The sequence below is a fragment of the Solanum lycopersicum genome, chromosome 1 (assembly GCF_036512215.1).
Source record: "Solanum lycopersicum chromosome 1, SLM_r2.1".
NCBI classification, from domain to species: domain Eukaryota; kingdom Viridiplantae; phylum Streptophyta; class Magnoliopsida; order Solanales; family Solanaceae; genus Solanum; species Solanum lycopersicum.
In genome coordinates this window covers 62,584,615-62,611,030 of record NC_090800.1, presented here as the reverse complement: position 1 = coordinate 62,611,030, position 26,416 = coordinate 62,584,615, and the positions used below count along the sequence as shown (strand labels likewise).

Here is a 26,416-nt window from a genome sequence, read left to right as displayed (position 1 = left end):
CATCCAAACATGTATTATGGTGGGGAAGAAGTTGAGAAGATGGATGTGTGTGAATTACGTGGGTGGGGTGAGATACATATCGAAAATGAGATTGGGGGAGAAAAATGACTAGTGTGATGGGAGAGAAATTTTGAATTGTTAATGTCCATTAATTATAGAGATTATAGTTTAAGATAATTATTCAGTATCATATTCAAGGAATTTGTGTATTTGATTTAACTTTTTAAAATACATGGTATAATTATTCAAAAGTGATATGATGAGCAATTTTTAAACTAGAAGATAAAGTATGCATATGTGGCGTTTAAGTATGTCTAGTTATCTAGTATTTTTCCTGTTATTTATATATTGATTTTGTGTAATGACAAATACTTCCTTTGTTTATTTTTACTTGTGACTGTTTGACTTGACATATTCATTAAAAAAATAATTATTGATATATGTATTTTTTCCTAATAAATGATGTAATATTTGATCTTGAAAATGATTTGGGGAGTAAATATTTAATGCCGAGGGGCAAAATATGAAAAGAAAAATTGTCGCTTTTGATATGTCAATATTGACAAGTAAAAGTAGAAATCTATATTAAAAATAAATAACAACTAAAAGTAAATGAAGAAAATATTAAAGAACATCTAATTTTAGTATTCCATTTTATATGTCACCTTTTTACTTTGTACTTATTAAGAAATGATGTAACTTTATTCTTCTACCCTTATTTAATTTTTTCGAGCTCAAGTTTTCAATCAATGAATATGAATTAATTTATTTTGATTAATTAATTTACCAATGAACATGAAAAATTTACTTAACTTTTCTTAAGTTGGTCAAATATATATTTTCAAGGCTAATAACTCACAAGGATAAAAAAAAAAGAAGAATATGGTAATTTATGCATTGATTTTATCAAATAACAAGTATTATCAATTAACTATTTATAGAAAGGAATGACATATAAAATGAGACGGAGAGAATAGTGACTACATATAAGGTTGTTCATGCTATGGTTAAAAGACCAAACCGAACCGCAATCTAAACCAAATCGATTCAAAAAATCGATACTTCGTTGGGTTTGGTTAGATTTTAAATTTTGAAAAATCGATATTATTTGATTTGATTTTAGTTTTACTTGAAAAAACCGCAAAAATAACTAAATCAAACCGACAATTTAGATATATAGAATTTTATAATTATTTGTATATTGTGTTTCACAAATGAAATATAAATATTTATAAATTTTAATTAATTTAAGTCTTTAATTTTACAATTTTCTCAGGTCAACACTTTAGCCCAACTATAACAATATTAAGTCCAAGTCCATTAAAATCAATTTTAGTGTTTACCTACAATACATAACATAAAATAGTCCACATTATCTCCTAATTGAAACATTTTGTTCATGTAATGATAATTCTAGTATTGGTTAATTGAATTGACAATAACATTTCTATATTGTTCATGTTTTAGACGTTTGTGTCTATCGACGTAAGTCCTCAAAATATTACTTTCAAACCAAATAAATCAGAAAAATCATAAAACTAAATCAAACCGACAATAACTAAACTAATTTTTTTTTTATTTGGTTTTACAAATTTTAAAAAAAAATTAAATTAATTTAAATTTAAATTTTAATTAATAACTGATACAAACCGAATTACGCACAACCCTAACTACTTATAAATAAGGAACAAAGAGAGTTATTACATCAATTTGAACAAACCCTAAAATAAAATTTGGATTAGATGAGGTGTGACATAGAATACAGGTGTCAATATTTGAAATGGTGACACTTTGCGCATTTTAACACGTTTTCCACCTCTAACCACACACACCAAACAATTCTTCCTTCTTTCTCCTGTTTTCATATACAGATCACCATAATCCTTTCTTCATATTTTCCCCCTTACTAAACCCTTTTCCTCTTCCTCTCTAATAAGGGTTTTTTGTTTGTTTCTTTTCCCTTAACCTTTTCATACTTCATCTTCCTGAATTCCAATTGAACATTTGTGCATGGAATTTGGGTATATTGAAAGGCAACAATTGGTTGATCCTCGACATGTGTATACATATCTACCCAGATGGTCAATTGGGTTGCGTCCAAACTTGAATCTTGATTATCAGGTACCCCATCCTGGTGGGGTTTTGGGTTTTGGGGGAAACCAAGATGCGATTCTACGAATGGAAATGGAAAGGTCAATGTCACTCTTTCAGGTTAGTAAATTTTTTGAAGTGTTGATCAAATTTTTTCAACTTTGTGATTAATGTTGCCTTTGTTTTTAAGCAGATTATGGGCGCTGAAGGGTTAGTGCCTTCGCTAGAGGAGGAAATGAAGAGGAGAAATGCTATTCACAAGCTCAAAAAGGTGAGAATATATTAATCAATTGGAAGAAGTGTGTATTTTTCTTAGGTGATTGAGAAAGTATCCTTTTTGTAGGTTTATGGAACTCATGATATTGCAGGAAAAGAACTAGTTAAAGGATTAAAACAAGATAGTAAAATAAATGTGCCAAAGAAAAAAGAAATGGAAAGAAAACAATAGAGCTAAATAACCTTAATAAATCTGTTGGAATTTTATCAACCAAATAGATTTGGCTTTGCGCTATAGTAAATTCGATAGAGTTTCTTTCTGTTGTTTCTACTACAATGACAATTACACCTCAATCCCAAACATGTTGGGGTCGGTTATAAATCTTCACGGATCTCAATCCAATATTGTATAAAATAAAAATAATGAGTACTAGAAGTTTTTTTATAATCTTTAATGATGTATAAATTTCCGAAAGTTTACATCTCATCGAAATGCATAGTTGTTTTTCCATTATGTAAATTCTGTAATTGGCAAGAATTATTAACTCAGTTACATTATTTGTTCATTCTCATTTATCAGATAGTGAGGGAATGGGTCCAGACAGTGTCTTACCATCACGCTCTTCCAGAAAGATACCTCAGGTTTGCCTCTGGCACAATATTGACATATGGATCATATGGTCTAGGAGTAAGTCTTAATTCATTACTTGACAGTTTCCTCTATTTTGTTTGGTTGGAGAATGCAGTAGTATGATGGCAGATCTGTGGGTAATAATTTGTGTTCTTGTTATCAAACTGACGGATTCTTGTTGCAAAATGCAGTTTCAAGTTGAAAGTCTTTCTAAGAGGGAATGTACTTTCAGCGATACAGCATTGAAACTGACATTTGTACATGTGGTTCTATTTTAACCTGTAACTGAACACTACCAATCCATGCCCCGGGAGATTGCAATTTTACTGTTTACTTCTCTTCCACTTTTAATATAACAGCTGCAAGTTGATGCAGAAAATACTTTCAAAGTTGCAGGTTCCTCGCCGTCTTGACTTGTTCTATTCTTTTCAGGTTCATAATTCGGAGTCTGATATTGATGCATTATGTGTTGGACCGTGCTTTGCAACAATAGAAGTGAGTCCTTTTCTTATTAGCCTCTTTGAATCTGGTTGAGGTTGTGCATATTTTGATGGGTATATCCTTGTGATTCATGTAGGAAGACTTTTTCATTGTTCTGCGCAACATTCTCGCGAGCAGACCAGAAGTATCAGGTATTCACTGTGTCAAAGGTGCGAAGGTTCCTCTGATGAGATTCAAATTTGAAGGGATCTCTATTGATCTTCCATATGCACGACTAAAAGTAATATCCATACCTGAGGTGAGTTTACTCTTATATTATTGTTATTGTGATTGATTGTCAGTGGTTTGAGAAACCATATAAGTCACTGCATCTCAACCAACTCATTTGCAAAAGAAAACAATGATTTCTTAAATGTCTTTCTCTAATATTATATAATTTCTGAAGGAAGTGTCACATCATATTAGCTTTTTCTATGCTATGGCCAGGATGTGGATGTATTCAATCCGTTCTTCTTGAAGAATATTGATGACAAGAGTTGGAAAAGTCTGTCTGGTGTTCGTGCAAATAGGAGAATTCTTCAACTTGTGCCAAATGTAGAGGTAAGTAATGCTTCTAAATAGTTATTGTATGGTTTACTTAACTTTTTTAAATATGAAAGCTTTCGATTGTAGTGATGTACAATTCTGAGTTCTGAACTCTTGCCAAAGTCCTTCATGAGTTCGATTATGGTCATTTGAAATTAAGAGAGAGGTTACTTAGAAACTTTTACTTAGTTGAGAAATTAGTCATTATCAAATTTTTGAGATATGATGTAGGTGGAGAACTTATTTGAAGATACTCTAGTAGTTGGGACATTTTTTCGTTATCCACTTACCCGTGAATTTAGTTGAATAAGCCTGTTCTGGTTTTGGATATTCTTGGGTTGTGTCAGTGTGTTATAGGTTCTTAATTGGTTCTCATTCGTCAGAATTGCCATGTCTTACATTGTATTGTGGTGATATCCTACAGATATTTCAGGCAGTTCTGCGTTGTGTTAAACTATGGGCAAAGAAACGAGGAGTTTATGGGAATGTAAGGATTGTGAACTTTTTATCTGCCTTTCTATTTTAAAATTTCACCATGATTATCATGAAGTAAAATTGATGAAGCATAACCTGCAGTTGCTTGGATTCTTTGGAGGAGTTCATCTAGCAGTGCTTTCAGCATTCATCTGTCAAAGGCATCCAACAGCCAGCTTGAGTGCACTTTTTTTTATTTTCTTCAAAACATTTGCCTTTTGGCCTTGGCCGACTCCAGTAATTTTACAAGATGGAGTTGCTTGGCCATTTATTCCCACGGATAAAGTTTTGTGGATGCCAATCCAGTTACCGTGTAGCCCATATCAATTTTGTCATTCAAACACGGTCCGAAGTACATTTTTCATAATCAAGAGTGAGTTGCTGAGAGGGCATACACTGACTAAGGTATGTGCCTTTTGTGCATTAATTTGTTGATATATATCCGTTTCCTAATTAAATCTTTAATGCTTCCTTTTCACCTTTTATTTGTGCTTGGTCTTTCTTGTTCCCCTTCCTTTCCCTACTCACTACATGTCATCTTCACTGCAGGATATTTTAAGGCCAGATTTTGATTGGAATAACCTGTTTGAGCCCTATCCTTATCCAAGAAAATATGAGAAGTTTGTCAAAATTTTCCTCTCAGCTTCTGATAAAGATGAGCTAGGTGACTGGGTGGGTTGTGTCAAATCACGCTTTCGCTGCCTAATTATCAAAGTATGTGACTTGCCAACTGACTTATTGTTTCTCTGTCGTTCAACTCTCTTAGCTTTTGTTAAACATGAATCATAAATGGCTAGTTGCATATTTTCACCTCTAACTAGAAAAAAGAATATTAGGAAAGGTGACACAATGTTGAAAGTTGAAAGTTTTCTTTGGAAACCTGCCAAACTAGATAGATTTGGTATAATCCAATATGTTGTGGATATGTAATTATGATTTCTGGTTATACACTATCAAATCTTTGGTATGGGCAATTCGCATGCTTGAACCTGATATAATTTTGTGTAATCCAATATGTTGCGGTTAATTGAAGTGATCATGTTATGTGGTTGACTTCCAATGATGCATGACGAGATATGTTTTTGTTTGTCTATCGCACTCGTTCTGGTACTGTGAACATGGTAGGTATTATATCACTGTGATAATGAAATTCAACATTTTAAGCAAACACTCTTGTGTCTCTATTTTGGTGCATGATGACGACTATTTGAGAAATCTATATGTAAGGTTTATGAATCAAGTCTTCTATCTAAATAAAGCATTGCAGTACATGTAGATCGCAAGATGCTTGTGGATTAGAGAAGTTTTTAACATTACTTCTCCCATGGTATACTAGATATATGATTAGAGTTACTTGACCATGATCTTCTTTCTTCCCAGTTTCTGGTAGTCTCTGCATAGTTTGTCTGGCAATGCATAACCCAGTTTCTGGTAGTCTCTGCATAGTTTGTCTGGCAATGCATAAAACGATCTCCTTTTACAAGTAATTCGATTTTATATATTATTTTTATTTCATGTTGGGAGTATGTATTTTGAAGAAACCTTCCTTGCTTGGTTGGCAGCTGGAGGAGTTGCTGGGGTTTTGTGACCCCAACCCAACAGAGTATGTTGACGTTGATGCATCCGAGCCCAATCTCGTTTTTTATTGGGGATTGCCTCCTGCTATGACTGATATGATAAATATAGGTCACGTGGAGGTAGAGTTCTTGAAGAGTGCGAACAATGTATATCAAGGCCCAACTGGGAAGCTGAAGTTATCAATTGTGCAAGCTGATCAGTTACCTTAAAAGGCCCACTTTAATAGTGAGCTCCAGAGTGCAAAGCCTTGTTGGAGGTTGTGGGGAGCAATCCGTGAATAGTTCCTGTATACTACAAATACCAACCATCTGTGTTTTTGATGGATATTTGACCACAAATGCACGTCCTGAGTACCCAAATGCTGGGGGTTGAGCTGCTGCCGCCCCTTCTGTTGTTCAACGCCTCAGTCAGTTTGCTCTTCCACAGAGCGAAAAAGGTTCAACACAGTTTGTATTCGTGGTCAGTACAGAGAAGAATGACACGATTGTACATTTTGAGTGTTGTTACTTGTAAATCCTCTCATAGTGTAAATGCTTTTGCTCTTGAAAAACACATTGAAGAAATGAACGCGTTCTTTTGCGCCAGTCTTGCAGTTGCTGCTTGACGAGCTTGTAGCTTGTACTTGTCAAATTTATGTTAATATAATGTTTAATATAATCTCTTATTGAACCTTTCCTTCTCCTCCATTCACACCTCATGCTTTGGTGAATAATGTAACAGGACAAGTAGTGCTATGGATGAGTGACGTTTGAGCCACTTTGGGTTACTGTTTCTGTGATTTCATATCGAGTCCAACCTTAGGTCTCTTTTGTTTCTATTAAAGATTAAAACGTCTGAATTTGAATACACATCTTAATATGAATATTAAGATATGTATAAATCTAAATAAACATTTGAATATAAAATGTTATCTTTGAATTTGAACACTGGGTTATTGGGACGGTTTATTTTCAATATCTGGATGTACATATGAAATTAAATGTTATATTAATAAAATATTATAAAAGCCTCATTTTAGTAACATAGTATTTTTTTTGAAAATAATATTTTGAACATTTTTATCGTAAACATAGTATTTTTTTTTTAAAAAAATAATATTTTGAACATCTTTATCGTAACAAGATATATGATTTGTCTAAATTTAACATTAAGTTACATCATTAATATGACTATTCTTTGCACTCAAAAACTTTGAGAATCTAAGGGCCCGTTTGGCCATAGATTTTGCACATCAAACTTGGGAAAAAACTTGGCAAATTTTGTTTGTCCATACACATTTCTATTATTTGGCAAATTTTTTTTTGGCAAATTTTCCAAATTCCCAAATACTAGAAAAAACTAGTATTTGGGACAAATTCCATTATTTGGAAATTCAATTTTTACCCTTAACTTTTTATTTTACAAAAATAATAATATTTATTAATACCAACTAATTCATTTATCTCCCATCACATGGTATATAAATTAGTAGTTCTATTTTTATTCAATATAAGAAAATTTACTCAATATTTTATTTTGGTAGATAAATATTACGTTATTGATGCTGGTCTACGGAACACAAGAGGATTTTTAGCTCCATTCAAAGGAATGCGCTATCATTTGTAGGACTACCGAGGAAGTGAAAGAGAGCCTAAGAATGGAAAAGAGCTATTTAACTATAGACATGCTTTTCTGCGCAATGTAATTGAAAGAACTTTTGGTGCGTGGAAAAGTAGATTCAGAATACTAAGACAAGGCATGAACAACTATGAATGTGACATGCAAGTGAAAATAGTAATTGCTTGCGGTGTATTGCATAATTTTTTACGTGAACACCAAAGTAGTGATGGAATATTCAATGAATATGAAAATGATGATATGTTTCTCAAAAAAAACTTATGGGTATAAATCATATTTCTTAAAAAAATGAAATATGTTTCTCAAATTCTATGGCCAAACACATGGTAAAATTTCACCCAAATTTTCATCCAAATAATATTTGCCAAAAATATTTCAATATCTATGACCAAACGCTAGCTAATATAATGGAATGTAAAATAGTCTATAAAGAGTAGTAATACAATGTATATGAAAATATTTTATTTTATAATGGACATTTGTTATTATTATCGATCAAATAATTGATACTTTTTTATTTTCTGAAATCGTGCTAAATATTATATCGTTAAGTGCTTATTGATTTAAATATATTTGACTAATTTATGAAAGTAAAAGACGTATATTAAGTTAGTAAGAATAAAAGAAATTATAACAGTTAACATGTAATTAACATTAACTAAATAAGAAAAAACTTTTATGAGTTGTTGAGATGTAATTGAATTAATATAAGAGTTTTATTTTTTAGTCTGAATGGTGTTAAGAGTATGTTGCAGATCTAATTCATTCAAATATATCCAGACCTATTAAGAGACTTATAAGGAAATAAAACAAACAGATTCAATTAACTGAATATAAATAATTAAATTTAATCCTAAGAAACAAATACACTGTATGAGGAGAATCTGATTGATTAAAATTCAGACCTTCATTAAATGCAAGCAACTGAGACCTTAGTTAGCTATGTATTCTTTTTATGTACTCTCCAAATATTCTCAATTTACTGTCTTCTCACATCATGCTTTCTCTTGAAGTTGTTATATTTTGAGGGTAGATGCTTTAATTGAAACTCTCCTCTCCTTTCCTCTAGAGTACTCTAAGGTCTTCACTCTTTTTGTTCTAAGTAATTTCTCCCCAAGTTATCGACAATACATTTATAAAAATAATTTCAATATTAATAAATTAAAGTTTTGAGTAATTAAATAATTATACATGAAATAAAAAGTATAACTTTTTTTTTTTTATAAATAGTAAATACAGATTGTTTAAGTTATTTCTGTGCAATTTATATGTAATTAGCATGTTCGACATAGACAATGAAGGAACTAAATTTTCATTGAGATGTGTCAAAATATGAAGATGGAAATTCACTAAGAAGTCATAAGGAGTTAATATACAATATAAGTATACATAAAATTCTTTTTATCTTGCTAAACAATGTAATTTTCCGTTAAAGGGGTGTTAATTGACACCCCTTGATTACATGTGGCTCTGCCACTGAACGTGAATGTAACGACTAGTGATTGTCTTAGAATTAATTGTCCATATTACACTCTTGGGGTATATCACATCTATGTACTTAGCTACACTACCCTTACCAAACAAATTATCGTATCCTGACTTGTTTGTATTGAGGTCAAGATGATTGATTTAATAAAGAAGTTTTATTAGTCACATACGCTTTTCATACTTATTTTACTTTTATTATAAGTTACAAATGTATAGTGAATTATAACTTAATACATCCTTGTAGTTGATATTTCTCAGGCATGTTTCTATTAAGAAAATAAATAAAAATATCAATTTACTATAAATCAATACCAAAGCTCCATAAAAGAATTAATACAATTTATTCTTGGAAGGTCATATTTATTTTCTACAGTGACCTTGTTCAGGTGCCGATAATAGATACACATTCTAAGGGAAACATTTTTATTTCTTACGAGTAAGACCAGAGCGTCCAAAGATAAGATACTTGGTCAGATGAAACACTTATCAAGTTGATATCTGAACTGCTCTTTTAAGAATGAAGGCACCTGAAAGAGATGGTACAATCACGATGGACTCTTTCACCCCTAGGTGTAGAAACATCAAAGGGCTCAAGAAGTTGTTCAGGCAAAACACCAAATCTCATGGCTACATAAGGAATCACATCATAAAAACTTGCACATGGATCAAGTAAGAACATAAAAAAATGACTTTATGCATACCTGTGATGACATTTTGTGAGCTCTCCTGATCCTGGAGACTAGATATAGTACACAGACAGTTTGAACCTTCACATGTTCTTGAAGTAGCACCCTTTGGTGCAATTGGTGCTAAAGAAGTTTGGCCCTGCTGCCCTTATTACCTTGGTTCCATATAGGAAATTCCCTAGAAAAGTAACCACACTTATAACAAACATCAATACCAACACAACATTCCCCCTGATGAAGATTACCACACTTATTACGAAGTAAGTTATGAGTGAACCCTTGCGTGCCTTGCAACTAAGAATCCGAGCTTTGAAATTATTGGACTTCTAGTTCTTGTAATCATTCCTTTTCTTTGGTGTAGGCACACTAAATGACGATGGACCAGGTCCATACGACCTTTGTTGAAAGTATGACCGGTTTACATCCCCGGTATTATGATAGTCGAACTCATGATTTTGCTATGTCTATGTCACCTATCAACATAGCTGCCTTACCTTGCTTACTCGATAAGTGTGACATCTTAGACACAAACAAACGTATCCTACTCCTCATACCAATCACCATCTCTAGAGCGTAGAGAGATAGCCGAGTGACCTTGAGGTTGTACTCTTGCACACTCATAACTTCATGCTTTAGATTAAGAAACTCTTTTGCATGTTCTTCCTTTATCTCTTTGGGAAATAGATGCTCCCCAAGAAAGCATATTAAAATACAACCCAAGCTAGCAGTACATGTTTAATTTCATAATTTTTTCCTTTTATAGTCAAATTCCTACATCATATGATCAAAACTTGAAAACATGGGGATTACATGAGTTCATAGGGAAAATCATCATAAAATCATAGTATTTCATCAATTCATGCATGAGAGTGTCACGACCTGGGGTTACCCCTTAGAAATAACATGGCGTACTCGAACCCAAATGGGTCTCATACATGCCCTTAGCATAATCATAGACACAAGACATAGAAATGATGCGGAAAATTTAAAACATTTATAGTTGAAGTCAACTTTTTTTTTGTAAAAAAATATAAGACTCTAGACCTTGTCTCAATCACCATATAGTGTAATAGAGAATACAATTAGGGTCAAATCCGTTTACAATAAAGTCTCAAAAATAGAAAATACAATAGAACTAGCAAAGAATAACATCTTGTCCTCGAACCATGAGTACTCACCAAGATTAAGGAATACTTAACTTAAGCTTCACTTGAAAGGAGGAGTACGTCTCAATGACCAGAACCTACACTCATAATAAATGTAGAAAATATGAGTTAGCACAAAAGTACTATGTATGGAAGCCATGCATAAAAAATCCTTAAAACATGCATAAAAGGAAAATTTAGTTAAAACCATAAATTATCAAGTTTAAAAACCATTATTCACATTTGTGAAATAACATAATCATAACATATCATAAGCAACCCAAAGCTATACTAGTGCAATGCAAAAGCAAGATCCCATATACCAAATGCCAAGTACCACTTTTACATCACCTACATCATACATATCATACCTTAACCTCATTCATAGCCAACACTGTATGCAACGAAACATTCATATTCATAACATGTAGCAAGTTGAGTCATCCTTACCAATAACACATATAATACATACATAATTCATAAGTCTTCAGAGCATAAGAGAACCTTACCACAATGACTCTTGAAGCCTACTTTTGCAATGCAGAAATCGAGTCTCATACCCCCACTTAGACTAAGTAGTACCTCTTAAGAAGTTAGTTATAGTTCATGTTATTTTCATATTCATATTCTTATCATATAGGGAAATATAGCCTTAAACGACATAGACCATATTGAGCTACATGGAATCCGACGTATTACACCCACACCGAAAATAGGTGTTTTTCTTGCCTAAGGTAGAACTAACATACTTTTAGGTTGATCCACTAGCTAAAGACCTATGTGGGCACATAGTTATGGGACAATGAGATTTCTTCGAGAAATATTGAGAGAAGAGAGGATCTTGAGAATTATTTGGGTGTTTGAGTTAATGACCTGAAATCGGGTGAATTTGACTTAAAACCAACTTATATAGTACCCCTAAAAGTACCCAAAATGACATCACTTTGATTGGACTTAAAAAGGAAGCGACTCAATTGACCGTCATTTAAGTGACCATGCCTAGGTGTCACGAGCATCTTATTCATGGGCTGTGGTGGCCCGTGGTCCTGCCCATGGTGAGACAGTGTCTTGGCACATGGTGCCTTAGGCTCACAAGCCCAAGGCATTACCACGAGGGGCTCCACGATCCGTGGTCTCTCTCGTGGTCTTTGAGGTAGTGAGCTTACCACTTGGGGCCCTTGGCTTCAATACCTAAGGCATTTTCACAAAGGGCTCCATGAGCCGTGGCAAGACCACGAGCCATTTCCCTTCCGTGGATGCTGAGGAAGTAGCTAGCCCAAAGGGCATCCATTTCCCCTTAGACAAGTAAGCTTCATGACCACCTTTACCCTCTCATCAAGGTGGGACAGTGTGCTCCCAGCTAGGGGCAACCTTGGCTTTCCCCTTTGCCTTGGCACAAATAAACCTCATTTCAACCCTAAATGAGTTATTAACATACATGGAGTCATTTTATGATTTTAACCTTTACATTAGGCTCTTGTTTAGCCTATCATTTTACTGGGGTGTTACATTATCTCCCTCTTGGTAATATTTGTCCTTGAATGATGATCTAGTCACTTTACGGAAATAAAGACTCAAGACTAGCAGCCCATCAAGCATGCAACATATCAATAATGCACAATTCAAAAGAGGAAACATCAACTTCATCTCAAGACATAATCAATGCAATTGCAAGTAGGTAGGAACTACATCTACAACCCATTATGCACAAAACTCATCATTTTATATAATCATGGGAGGAACTACCTTCTCCAACTCAAAGCAAGCTCAACATAACATCATGGATCCAATAATCCATTTCATCATAAGCATAACTAAGCATGTTCATCAAGCCATCTCATGAAGTCAAATATGCACTCATCATACTGAAAATACAAATCAACATGAGGAACATAAAAATCATTAAAACTCAATTTACGCCAAAATATAAATTCTCACAAGAACATGCATATTTAAGAAAAATCATGAAAGATACATATAGCACATGTTACTCCTAAAACACCAAACTCAAGAAAACTACTTAATTCAAGCTTTGATAGGAGTAGGAGGAAAAATATTAGGATAGAGGGACTTTATATCGGCCTCAGCCTCTTATGTAGCACCCTCAACTAAATGATTCTTCCATAAAATCTTAATTGAAGCTACTTCTCTGTTTTTCAACCTCTTAACTTTCCGATCTAAAATCTCTACCAGAACCTCTTCATAAGAAAGATTCTTATCAACTCCCAAAAACCTCCAAAGGAATGATGGATATCGGGTCACCAATACACTTCTTAAGCATGGAAACATGAAATACTGGGTGAACCGGCGCAAATTTGCTTGGCAAGTCTAATCCATATGCAACTCTCCAAACACGTTGCAGGGTTTGATACGGGCCCAGATAATGAGGACTAAGCTTCACCTTCTAACCAAACCTCATCACACCCTTCATAGGTGAGATTTTTAAGTAGACCTAATCACCAATTTCGAACTCTAGATCCCTCCTTCTAATATTTGCATAAGACTTTTGCTAATTTTGGGCCGTTTTTAATCTCTCTCTAATGATTCAAACTTTTTCAATGGCCTCATAATTAGTGACCAATTAAAGAAAATTCACCAACTTCAAACCAACCAATCGGGGATTTATACCTCCTACCATATAGTACTTCAAAAGGAGCCACGAAAGTACTTGAATGATATTTATTGTTGTCACGACCCGAGTCTACACCCTGGACATGGCTGGCACCCAAGAACCATCTCTGGTCCCAAGCGAACCCTAATCCCGGGTGAACGAACTTATGCATACAAAAGTTTAAAACTAAAATAAAAGTTCATAAAACTTAAATACAACTGTAAGTCCAAAATTAAATATATACAACTCACTATAAAAAGACAATTTTAGTCTTTAAAATATTTAATAAAATGGTTGATTATTACAGAATCCTCATCTATACTGACTATCTATGAAACATCTAACTGGTAAAGATGGAACTTGAGACAAGGCCCTCGACATCCAGACTAAACTGAAAAGTAAATGAAATCCTCCGGAAGCAAGGAGACTCACCATATATCTCAAATGTATCGACGAAGCTCTTGTTGAAGATCCTGAATACCTGTGTCTGCATCATGAGAAGATGCAGGCCAAATGACGAAGTACGAGGAATGCACGAGCATGTAAAGGGAATTTTAAAGCATAACATAAGCTTGAACTTGATAAAAAGAAAAAATTACTTACCTCTTTACAAACTTACTCAACTCAAGGAATACTCAACTTAGAAGTATTCAAGGATAAGATACTCAACTAGAGATTAGATAATCAACTAAAGGATATGATATTCAATTCTGGATACTCAACTCAATATAAAGCAAGAATATGCATGCAATATATGGAAAAATTTATAAAATATAAAAAACAATTTAGTTTGTTAAAGAAGATGGAATAACTAACTCAACTTTACTTATATAATAAAGTAATATAATTTCTGTGGGAGATTCTGTAACTGAGAACCACCATTATGAGCCTAAATGGTGATACAATGTCTTGCCCACGCTGCCAGATTTGTCCTATACTTTGATGTTGCATAAAACTCCTTAACTTGGTGGATCCACTAGCTTAACTTACTTGATCATCTAAAAAGTATGATCCGTTAATACCCATGATGAATACATGGTTTACATGGAGACTTGAGTTAATATGAACTCTCATCCCCATTTCGGTGCACAATACTACTCAAAAATATACTTTAACTCATACTTTTAAAATAACATCCTTTCTTTGGGTTGAGATAATTTGCTAAAAACTTTAGCTTTGAAAAGCTCTCTTGGAATCAATGTTCACTTTTCTTGTTTAAACCTCTTTTGGGAAATCTTACTTTCCTCTTAACTTAAATATGAAGACATTTATAAACTTCGAGGGAATACTTAGTTCTCTTATAACTTTTGAGAAATGAGCTCAACTCTTAGAGAATACTTAGTTCCTTTATATTACTTTGAAGGAAGATCTTCAACTCTTTAATATTTACTTGACTTGAAAATTGAGACTTAAAATGAAGTTAAAACTTAAAAAAGACTCTTGAAAATTGTAAGAAACTTTACTTTGACTTGCTTCTTAACTTCTAGACTTAATTGTTAACTCCTCTGACTTTGATTTTAACTTTCCTTGAATTGGATTATGGATTCAAGGTTCATGATATCATAGTTATGGATGTTTTGATGATGTTCAACTTGGAGGGTTCATGCGGAATTATGAGCATGAACTACTCAACTTAAGGACTCGAAGGCACTTCTTATCTCAAGATTTTTTGAGTAATAGAGTTCATGCAGAATTATGGGCATGTACTATTCATCTCAAGGATTTAATAAGTAACATGTAATAGTACCATGATTAGTAATATAATCTCAAAAGAAATAAGGAACTCAATACTCAATACTCAATACTCAATACTTGGAACTTGGATATACTTCTCCTGTCAATGATACTCAATTTATGGAGTTCATGTGGAAGTTATGGGCAGGAACAAATCGACTAGAAGGCCTAAGTAACTAGATGAAACTCATGTATAAAAATCTTCTCATTCTCTTACTTCCTGAAAATTTAGTTCAAATCAATAGTTTACCTCAAAGGATTCACAATTGAACTCAAAAGGCTTTCTTGAACTCTTCTGTTAACTCTGTCTTGAATGTGAATTACGAATTCAAGATTTTTGGTTTATGACATGGAAAATCTCATGATGAAAGTTAGAATCATAAATAAATTCTCTTCATCCTCAAGTATTTTGCTCGAGTCTTGAAACAAGTTACTAGAAGTTGTTGAAGACTCCTCAAAAAGTCTTGAAGGGACTCTTCAAAAGATTTAGAAGAACTCTCAAAACTTAATCTTAACTTTACCTTGAATTTGAATTATTAATTCAAGGTTATGATTCATGTTATGAATGATTTCTAAGTGTTAGAATCAAAAGGAGTGAAGATACACTTTAAATGAGCTAAAACGGGACAACCGATGGAAAAAGAGTGCGGGCAGGCGATCTTGGCGCGTTCTAGGAGAGGGGAGACAACCCCTAACATCAGAGAGTGCATTTCTGCGCACTCCAGGAGTGCCTCCCCAGCCCCTTGGGAGCGTCTGGGGTGCCTCTCCCCAGGCAACATTTCGACGAATTTCGCTTCTCGTTTTCTAACCCTAAATTGCTTTTAATCGATTTATTCCACAAATCATCAAAACCCCAACAAGACAAGATTTATAAAGAAACTCAAGAACATCTATCAAGAACATAAATCCTTCAACTTTTTGAGAATGAAATTACGCTGAAAATAACATGTTTGGTGTTTGGGAGAGAAAACTCAAAACTATGGAAGCTTACATACCTCTTATGGATTAAACTTATGGCGAAAATCCATAACTAAACTCAAGAACGTTGACGAAGGCCTTCACCCTTTCCTCTTTTCTCCTTTTTTCTCTTCTATTCTCTTCTTGTCTCTTCTTGGAATCTCAAATAAAACCCTAGGTGTATATTAGGATTTTTAAAACTGAATATAAAATGATTATACCCATAAAATATTATTAAAAATGAATTAAATCTGATTGGATAAGGAAAGGACCAGAATACCCCTCATATTTTTGGGTAACTTTTCTTAGCTGGACAACCTAACTTCAAAATGTCATATCTCAGTCATCTTAACTAGTAACTTAGCAAACTCGATGGAGTTGGAAAGATAATTCAAAGACTTTTCCTATGGTATCTTGTAGCACACCTAACTCATCCTGTGCTAGGACTTATGGTCCTTTGAAGTTGACCCAAATTTCAGATTTTGCTCTTTCTAATTTAGATCTTTTAGGAACTCTTGGTGCTAAATCTAGTTAACTGACCTTGATACTAAAGAAATTTTAATTCCTTGGTAAAATCTCACTCATTACGATGAACGGTTCTAGTCTTAGTTCAAAATTTTTCTAAGGTGTTACAATTGTTGTAGGCAAACTCTATCAACAATAGATGGTTATCCCAATTAATCTTGAAATAAAAAATACACGCCATCAACATATCCTCTAAGGTTTGAATGGTGCGTTCCACTTGACCATTTGTTTGAGGGTGGAAAGCGGTTTTTAGCTAACATTGGTACCAAGCCCTTTTAGAATGGCTTCCAAAAGCGCGAAGTAAATTGAGTATCTCGATCCTAAATAATAGACAAAGGAACCCCATGAAACTTCACTATTTACTTGATGTATAATTTGGCATAGTCTTCTGCCGAATAAGAAACCTTCATGGGAATAGAGTGGGCTGATTTTGTCCTCCTATCCACAATGACCCAAATATAATCATGTTGCCTTTTAGTATAAGGCAACCCACAATAATATCCATATTCACATCCTCTCACTTCTAAGTGCGAATATCTATATCTTGGGGCAAACCTCCCGGTTTTAAGTGTTCGGCCTTAACTTGTTGACAATCCAGACATTTGGCCACAAAACCCGCTATGTCTTTCTTCATAATATTCCACCAATAGGTTTCTTGTAGATCATGGTATATCTGGTTTCTCCAAGAGGAATAGAATACCGTGAACCTATGTGCCTCTTCAAAAATTTTATCCCTCAAGCCATCGATGGAAACACATAATCTACCTTGGTACTTAAGCACCTGTCTCCTCTTAGGCGAAAGCCTCAATGAATTTGTTGAGAATCGATATTTTCAACTCCATTAATATAGTATCAAGATGTTCTTTAGACTTCACATCAACTACAAAGGTTGATTCAGAACTATGATGGACCATTACATCACCCGTTGGTGGAATCCACTAGTTGGACACCTAACGGGCCAACCTATGCATATCATGAACTAATTTCTTTTTCTCCTCTTCTAATCCAAACTACCCATGGACATTCAACTTAAGGCATCTAACTAATTAGCTTTGTCGAGGTGGTAAATGACACAAATGTCATAATCCTTTAAAATCTCTAACCACCTTCTTTGTCGGAGATTCAAGGCTTTTTTGATAAAAACATATTGAAGACTTTTGTGATTGGTGAAAACATCAACATGTACCCCATATAGGTAAAGTCTCCATATTTTCAAGGCAAACACCACCGCTGCTAATTCAAGATCATGTGTTGGACAATTCTTTTCATGGACCTTGAGTTTCCTTGAAGCATAGACAATCACTTTACCTTGTTGCATAAGGAAAAATCCCAAAGCCACTCGAGAAGCGTCAAAATACACCACAAAGCCATCAGTACCTTCCGATAAGGTCAACACTAGAGCGGAAGTAAGTCTATCTTTCAACTCTTGAAAGATTTCTCACAAGACTTCGACCACACAAACTTAGCTTTCTTTTGAGCCAAGGCCGTCAATAGAGAAGTAATGGAGGAAAAACCCTCAACAAATCTCCTATAATAATCGATCAAACCCAAAAATCTTCTAATATTGGTAGGAGTTAAAGGTCTAGGACAACCTTTAACCGCATTCATCTTCTTAGGATCTACCTTAATACCCTTGCTTGACACAATATGACCAAGGAAGGCTACGAACCTTAACCAAAACTCACACTTACTAAACTTCGCATACAATTGGTGGTCTTTAAGGACTTGCAACACAATTCTCAAACGATGTATATGCTCATTTTCACTCCTTCAATAGATCAAATATCGTCAATAAACATAATTAGAAACATGTCAAGGTATTTATTGAACACTATATTCATTAGGTCCATGAATGCCGCCGGGGCATTTGACAACTCAAATGACATAACCACTAATTCAAAGTGACCGTACCGAGTCCTAAAGGTTGTCATTAGAATTTCAACCCCTCTCACCCTTAGTTGATGGTAACCTGAACAAAGATCTATTTTAGAGAAGTAGTTAACCCTTTGAAGTTGATCAAACAAGTCATCAGATTCTAGGAAGGGGATACTTATCCTTTAGTCACCTTTTTCAGTTGGCAATAGTCAATACACATTCTAAGGGGTCCATCCTACTTTCTCACAAACAACATCGGAGCACCAGATACGTAGTTGAATAAAACCCTTGTCTAGCAAATCCTGCAATTGCTCCTTTAACTCCTTTATTTCAGTTGGAGCCATTCTATAGGGATGATGGCATATAGGTTGTGTATTTGGCAAAAGATCAACGCCGAAGTCTATTTCCTGTTCGGAAGGAATGCCGGGCAATTCGTTGGGAGAAACTTTGGAAAACTCACTCACCATGGGGACTGACTCTAAGGAAGGAGTTTCGGACTCAACATCCACAACCCTTAACGATGTTGTAAATGCACCCCTTGAAGATCATTTTCCTAGCTTTGAGACAAGAAACAAATTGAATTCTAGGGATAGTTAAATATTTGTGTATTTACGTTTTTTTTTTTCAATTTTATACAAGTCATAATATTAAGGTGTGTCAAAATGGTAGGCTAGCCCCTCTTGACCCATCAAATTTGGATGTTTGTGTAGGGTGGACCTAATTTGACCAATGTTGACATCTCTAAATAACGAAGTCACTTATTGATTATATATTTTTTATTAAATTAAAATGGACCATACACGTATAATGTAAAGTACGTGTTTGATTTAAACTAGATAGAACAAGGTAATTTCTTAAATTTAACTTCAATCGTGTTTGTTTAAGCGATTTTGTGTAAAAGAGATTTAGAGAATAACAATTGTGTCAATTTAATGATTATAATTTGAGATCATTACAACACATGAGTTTCAGGACATCAACAATCCAACCAAATGTGAAATTAATAAATTTAATTCCAAATTTTTAATTGGATTGTGTTGTCTTATTTTTCAAGTCAAACGATCCGCCAGTTAATTGAGGCCACTAACAGTCATACATTCTAAACAAAATACTTTCTTTTCTTGTTTACGAAAAGTACAATCAGAACACGTCTTTCATTTCAAAATTTTTAAACCATAAATAAAGTAAAAAATATTGATAAATTTATGATGAAACAATTACTAATATATTATTTTTTAATACTCTCTTTGTGTGATTTTATATGAGGTAGTTTGATTCGGTACGGAGTATAAGAAAGAAATTAAGATTAATTTTAAAATCCGTGATCCAAAATGAATGATAGAAATTTGTGTGACCGTAAACAAGGGCGTAGCTACGTACGGTTTAGGGTGTCCACCTGTCGTCGAGAAATTACATTGTATATATAAGTAAAATAATATATAAAATGTTTAAACAACATATTTTGGACACCCTTAACATAATCACGGATCGGTGGATATGAAATAGAATGAATTCAAGGACAAAGTCGCCGGTATACTGTGATCCAGACCCAGGAAGGGCCAGACATGAATCGGAAAGAGTAACTTTCCTCATAGGAGAAAGGGTGCGCGCTAAAGCTAGAGCAGCTCTTTTTCGCGATATAGGTGTTGTAGCTTAGTTGTTTAAGATGCCTTGAAAGAGCGTCTTTAAGCATTTGTGAGTTCAAATCTCGCTTGCAATAGCTTTAAGCCTCTCATTTTAAATTTTTTTCATGTATATTTTCAAATTTTTTACCTCTTTTTTTTCAAAATTTTTCATGTATAATACGTACTTTTTATTCAAAAATTTACATGTATATTACGTAGTTTAATTTTTAAAATTTCTAGTGCACTCTTTCATCTTTCTTTTTTTCAAATTTTTTCAAGTACATTACATATTTTTTTGGTGTATATTACGTGGTTTTATTTTTAAAATTTCTGGTGCACTGATTAATCCAAATGAAAAATGTACTCGTATACAATTCATGGACACTATTCATGAAATTTCTGGTTGTAAATTATTTTATTAAAGATAAAATAGATATTTTATAGTAAATTATTTCTTAATATAGAAATGTGTCATTCTTTTGGTGACTAACTAATGAGAAAAATAAGTCATATAAATCGAGACAAATAGTGTAACATTTTTCTCGTGTTGGTGGTTGGGTTTGGAGTGGGGGTGGGGGATTTGGAAGCTTTATCATTTTTGTTGTTATTGAACTAATACTAGATCTTTTTTGTCTCATCCATCACTCTTCAATTTCCTTGTTTTTCCCATAATTGACAAAATCATTTTATTGCTAATATAAAAAATATAAACTAGCTACCTACGACTAGGCAAGAAGTGATTTATTTTGGACTTATTAGACTGATTGAACAAGAAATAACTCAATTTAGTTACGTAATTTCACAATTCTTTCTTTTTGTTTTGTCCTTTGTCTTTTTCGAAAATGTTGCTCTATAAATATGTCTAGCTGGAAATGAGTAAATTCCTAGGTGATTCAACTTGATATATATACATATGTATGTTGAGTACATATTTAAGTAAAAGAAGTACTATATGCATATTAATAACTTATATTTTAGATGAAATGATCATGTATATTATTATAGTGCATGCGTAAGTAAAAATTTGGGATTTAAATTTCATTGTCATATTTTAAGAGTATTGCAGAAAAAATCACAAATTTAACTCATAGAAATATAAATTTGTATATGAGGAACATATTAAAAATACAATTTCCTAAATAAAAATATATTCTTTCAAAATTTAAAATTTTTCATTCAGAGAGTCACACACTTTGACAACAAACGTAAACTATAAAATTAAAAAAGTAAACTGAATAGATACTGCAAATAATTTTCTATGGTATATACCAATTACACCAATGATCACATTACTCAAAATTATGAACGCTACAAAAACATCATATTTTATTTTATTAAATAGGGGTAGGGTTAAGGGGTAGGTTAGGGGAAAGGATGATGAGCATATTACAAGAACTGTCACTGATAAAATAAAAGTATATGTAGTAAATTAACTGAGCTACGTATTAAAATACTATAACATAATTAAATTCTAATCATAGAGAACACCTTCTCAAGATGTTTAGCCTTGAGACCAAGATACTCTTTCACTGTCACATTTCTATATTTTAGTACAACACCATCATTATCCTGAGAAGAAACTAATGGTGAAATTATAGACTCAACTTGAGGTCCAAAAAAATAAGCCAAAGAAACCCTATGCTTAGTTTGATCCACAAGAACTCGATGATAAACCGATGGAAATTCACCATTAGAGAGTATATGAAGAAGATCGCCTACATTAACAATGAGGGCATCGTTGGAAACCGGAGCAATTGAAGTCCATCCTTGGTCTTTTTTCAAGATTTGAAGACCCTTTGTATTATTTGTTTGATGGAGTATTGTTAGGAATAAGGAATCTGTGTGAGGAGCTAACCCCAGTGCGTGGTAAGGGTTAGGACAACATGGATATGAATTTAACTGTAGGGCTCCTTCAAATTCAAATGAATTAATTGAATGTTCATGAGATGGTTGTAAGTAGTTGAGGATGAACATGCAGAGTTGGAAGGATAGAACTTTCATCTTCGTTTGATAATTTTCCATCACATCACTGTAAGAACCATCACAAATAATCAAAATAAAGAACCATTATATTACTCCTGCGTCTCAAATTATTTATCGTGATTTCTGAAGGTAAAAAATTGTCCAAATTATCCACATAATTAAATTTATGTATAGCTTGAGAGAAATATAAATATTTTGTAGAATGTACTTACCAAAATTTCTTATAGTCATTTGGCCAAAGTTCCTTAGCATGATCAAGTGGTGAATCCACAATTGTGAACCCTTCATGCCACATGAACTTTGAGAAAAACGGCGTAATTCGAGCTGTGCCATAGCCGGTGACACCATTAGTTGATCTTACGACCTTCACCTTTTGTTCAGTAGGCAAGGCAAAAAGTCGCCTTGCCTGAGATTCAACTTCATCAAAATATTTTAAAGAAATTCCATGATTAACAACTTGAAATATTCCCCATGTTTTACATGCATGGCCCATAAGTTCCACAACATTAGGGTCTATAAGATCAATTATTGGGACATTAGGGTTTTTGTCATTATGACTAGTTGGGACATTATTGATGTTAGGCCATAAATGAGAGTTTGGGACTTCTTGGATTGATTGAAAATCTATAGGAAGAATGTGTTGAAGGCTTAGAGGGTTTTCTTTGTAAGCTTCTTCAAGAGTAGAAGTAGTCATTATTTTGGACTCTTGAGGGAAAAAAACAAATGTTGTACATTAATAAGTATATAGTAGTTTTTTCCCTTGAAATACATATAGGGTCGGAAAGTAAAGATCTTTTTACACATTGATTAGTTGCTCATTTTTGAAATATGTGTCGTCAATAAGTAGGTTCTCAATTTTGACTGATTAAGTTATCATATAATTCCAGATTTTGAATTAAACATTTAAATATTTTCTTTAAATATCTATTTGAATACATTTAAATTATTTCTTTAAATATATGTTTGACTTGGATTTTGAATCAATACGTTTAAACTTTTTCTTTTAATTATCCGCTTAACTTTTATTTTGGATTAATCTTACAATTTATCTTATACTTTATCGCATATATCATGTAATTTGATCGTCAAATATTTTCAGCTCCCTTAAAAGAATCAAATCTTGGATTTTTAAGATATTCATTTACAATTTTCTTAAAAAATATTGTATGTTCAAACACAAATTTTCAAAAATTATGTCAAAACTAATTTTAATGCGTATATAATAAATATTAAATTTCTTTTGCATGTTTATCTTTTTGTATTTTAATATCTTCTGGATAAAATTTTTTACCCACTACTAAATGGGATACGTTTAATCTTTCACCTCTGGAAAAAATAAAAGTAGCTAGCCATCGTCTTTTTGATCATCTAAGCTTATAATATAACGTTAAACATGAGCCATAATGCAGAAATAGACAAGTGTAACAGTCCTCGATATGTTTGAAGATGACAAAAGTGAAATTGAAACAAGACTACTACGCAGTCAAAAAATGATACAGCTGAATTTTCCTTGAATATATATACATACATATATACATACATACATATATATGTATGTATATATATATATACATATATATGTATATATATACATATATATATATATATATATATATATATGTATGTATGTATGTATATATATATATATGTATATATATATACATACATATATATATATGTATATATATACATACATATATATATATATGTATAAAATAACCCAACCCTACCCAAATCATCTTCTCCACTCCACTTACCCCAACCCTGTATTTTCTCCACTCTTCCCCCACTCAACCAACGTCTTCTCCATGTTTACCACTCTAACCCCAACATCATCTTCTCGAGTAGAATAAAAAATCCACACATACCCCTACTCAAATCTAATTTGAAATTATTCATGAATTGTGACTTTCCATTTATCTTCTTTACTGTAGTAGAGGTTTTCACATTTCTTCTTTTAATTTTTATTATACCATTATATTATGAGTCCAATGCGTTTAAGTTCATTTTTTTTTTCTTTGGAACATTATCAAATTTATTTCTCCATAAAAGGAGTTAAAGTTTGAAAAAAAAATGATTTAACAAGTCTTTCACGCGTCCGTAATGAGTGCATTACACTCTCAATGACATGTCAGCGAAAAGTGTCAAAATAACATAGCGAAATATGACATGAGATATTTAAAATGAATAAAATTTAATTGAAATGTCAAAGTAAAAATTGGTGCTAACTTTAGAGGGCCACAAATAATTCCACCTAATAATTATAAATATTGGATGGGTCATGTAAAACTCGGTTGAAGGAATAAATTATTGAAGGTATATGACTATATTATAAATGTTTAATTTTGTTGCACTTATTCGTTCATTAACTTTTTTAAAAAAAATTAATATTATATATTTTGTAACTCCACCACTCAATTTTTTTATTTACTGTTCTGGGTAGGATTTTTTTTTGATCTTGTACTTAATGTACTAATTAAATCGATCAAAATTCATATTTTAAATGTCTAATTTTTGTTAGTATCACTTTTGTTTGCTAGTGAATATTATTCAATGATTTTGATGTTTACCAGATAGGTTTGTTTTATTTGATCTATTTATTATTAGACCATGAATTAAGCAGAAAAGAATAAAACGTTTTCTTCATAAGAAAGGAGTAGTCTCGCTTATTTAGGTTTTCTTTTTGGATTTGAAGTTAAAGTTAAAAAAGTTAGGAAACATTATCCTACAATATTTTAAGCAACCAACACGCTAGATATATTTATTCGTACAAAGGTGTAAAGAGTTAAAAAATGCGATAACATCACTTACAACCCATCTAAGGAAAGTAGAAAGCCGAGCAACTTTGTGTACTAACAAAGTAGAAATTTTTCCTAAATTATGTGCTACTAAATTCCAAGACTTTAAAATATGCATTACATTAACCACTTCAAAGTCGTACTTCATAAGGTTCCAAATGTCTTTACAAGTAGTCTCTATCTTTCATGAGACTATAGTTCTTTGTAGTACCATATCCACCACATTCTTTTGCATCTGATAAGATTTGCACCTTTTTGTTGACCCCTTTTCTGTCGCATTTGTTAGGATTGAATTCACGCACACACACTAGATGAATGAAGAACACAAGAACTTTCAAGAGAAAAAGAAGATCAAATATTTCGTGGTAACACCTCGTGAATAAACTTCCACGGCGGTGAGGTATATTTATATTAATAAATCAGAGTATTTTTAGTTACAGAGAATAAATAGAGAATAAATAGGAAAGCCTAAAATTTAGGTCAGTTATATATATTAATCAGGCTCCCCCACCTAACAATTCTCCCACTTGGAGACTCACTCAGTCATCCAAAAAATACATTTTAAAAAAAAATCTCTTTATCATCAACATCTTTACCGCACCGCAATATCTGTAGCAACAACTACAGAAGACCAACCGAGGTTTTACATAACCTCAGTTTCCCAACATCAACACATTTCGTCAACATGTCTGCCGGGTTCTTTGCACCCTCTATCTTCTCCAAGCACATATCACCATCCTCCACTGCCCTGCGAGTGAAATGATATCGCCTTCTGATGTGCTTTGTCTTCGAATAATAGACTGAATTTTTTACCAACTGTATGACACTCTGGCTATTTGAGTAAAGAATCTTCTCGCTCTGCTTCTTGCCTAATTCCTCAAGATAATCTGCCAGCCATATCATCTCTTTCCCAGCTTCAGCTATTGCCACATACTCAACTTCAATAGATGAAAGAGAAACACACTTCTAAAGCCTGAACATCCAACTCACTGCTATTCCACCTATGGTGTAAATGTAACCGGATGTATTCTTGCTCGAGTCAACATCCCCACCAAGATCATCATCCACAAAACCCTGTAGAATCACCTTGCCTTTGCCAAAACAAAGTGAAGTACTGGATGTACCTCTCAGATATCTCAGAAGCCATTTCACAGCTTCCCAATGCTCTTTCCCAGGGTTCACCATGTACCTGCTAACAACTCCCACTGCATGTGCTATATCAGGTCTAGTGCAGACCATAGCATACATCAAACTACCAACTACTGAAGCATATGAACAAGTGCCATGTGATCACGCTCCTCGACAGTCTAGGGTGACTGCTCCTTTGACAATTTAAAGTGATTTGCCAATGGAGTA

The 26,416-nt window shown here is 33.2% G+C and overlaps 2 protein-coding genes across 2 annotated transcripts; one reads left to right on the top strand and one right to left on the bottom strand.

Annotated features, from left to right (window-relative positions):
• Positions 1-1,707: 1,707 nt before the first annotated feature.
• On the top strand, positions 1,708-6,685 carry LOC101244314 (nuclear poly(A) polymerase 3). Its single transcript, XM_019214619.3, has 10 exons — positions 1,708-2,211; positions 2,285-2,362; positions 2,888-2,995; positions 3,371-3,433; positions 3,516-3,677; positions 3,866-3,979; positions 4,389-4,451; positions 4,541-4,843; positions 4,988-5,152; positions 6,001-6,685. Exons 1-10 carry the CDS (start codon positions 2,011-2,013, stop codon positions 6,223-6,225), a joined length of 1,482 nt encoding a protein of 493 aa, XP_019070164.1. The 5' UTR covers positions 1,708-2,010; the 3' UTR covers positions 6,226-6,685.
• Positions 6,686-21,578: 14,893 nt separating this feature from the next.
• Positions 21,579-23,103, bottom strand: LOC101257892 (gibberellin 3-beta-dioxygenase 1-like). Its single transcript, XM_004229049.5, has 2 exons — positions 22,475-23,103; positions 21,579-22,308 (listed from the first exon to the last, which is right to left on the bottom strand). The coding sequence occupies exons 1-2, from the start codon at positions 22,954-22,956 to the stop codon at positions 21,744-21,746; spliced, it is 1,047 nt and encodes a 348-aa protein (XP_004229097.1). The 5' UTR covers positions 22,957-23,103; the 3' UTR covers positions 21,579-21,743.
• Positions 23,104-26,416: the final 3,313 nt, after the last annotated feature.

Excerpts from the sequence above, each read along its gene's own strand:
- LOC101244314 (XM_019214619.3), top strand. The coding sequence starts at position 2,011 with ATGGAATTTGGGTATATTGAAAGGCAACAATTGGTTGATCCTCGACAT. Across the intron at positions 2,212-2,284 it reads GGTCAATGTCACTCTTTCAG|ATTATGGGCGCTGAAGGGTT; the intron begins GTTAGTAAATTT and ends GTTTTTAAGCAG. Across the intron at positions 4,452-4,540 it reads AACGAGGAGTTTATGGGAAT|TTGCTTGGATTCTTTGGAGG; the intron begins GTAAGGATTGTG and ends CATAACCTGCAG.
- LOC101257892 (XM_004229049.5), bottom strand. The coding sequence starts at position 22,956 with ATGACTACTTCTACTCTTGAAGAAGCTTACAAAGAAAACCCTCTAAGC. Across the intron at positions 22,309-22,474 it reads AATGACTATAAGAAATTTTG|TGATGTGATGGAAAATTATC; the intron begins GTAAGTACATTC and ends TGGTTCTTACAG.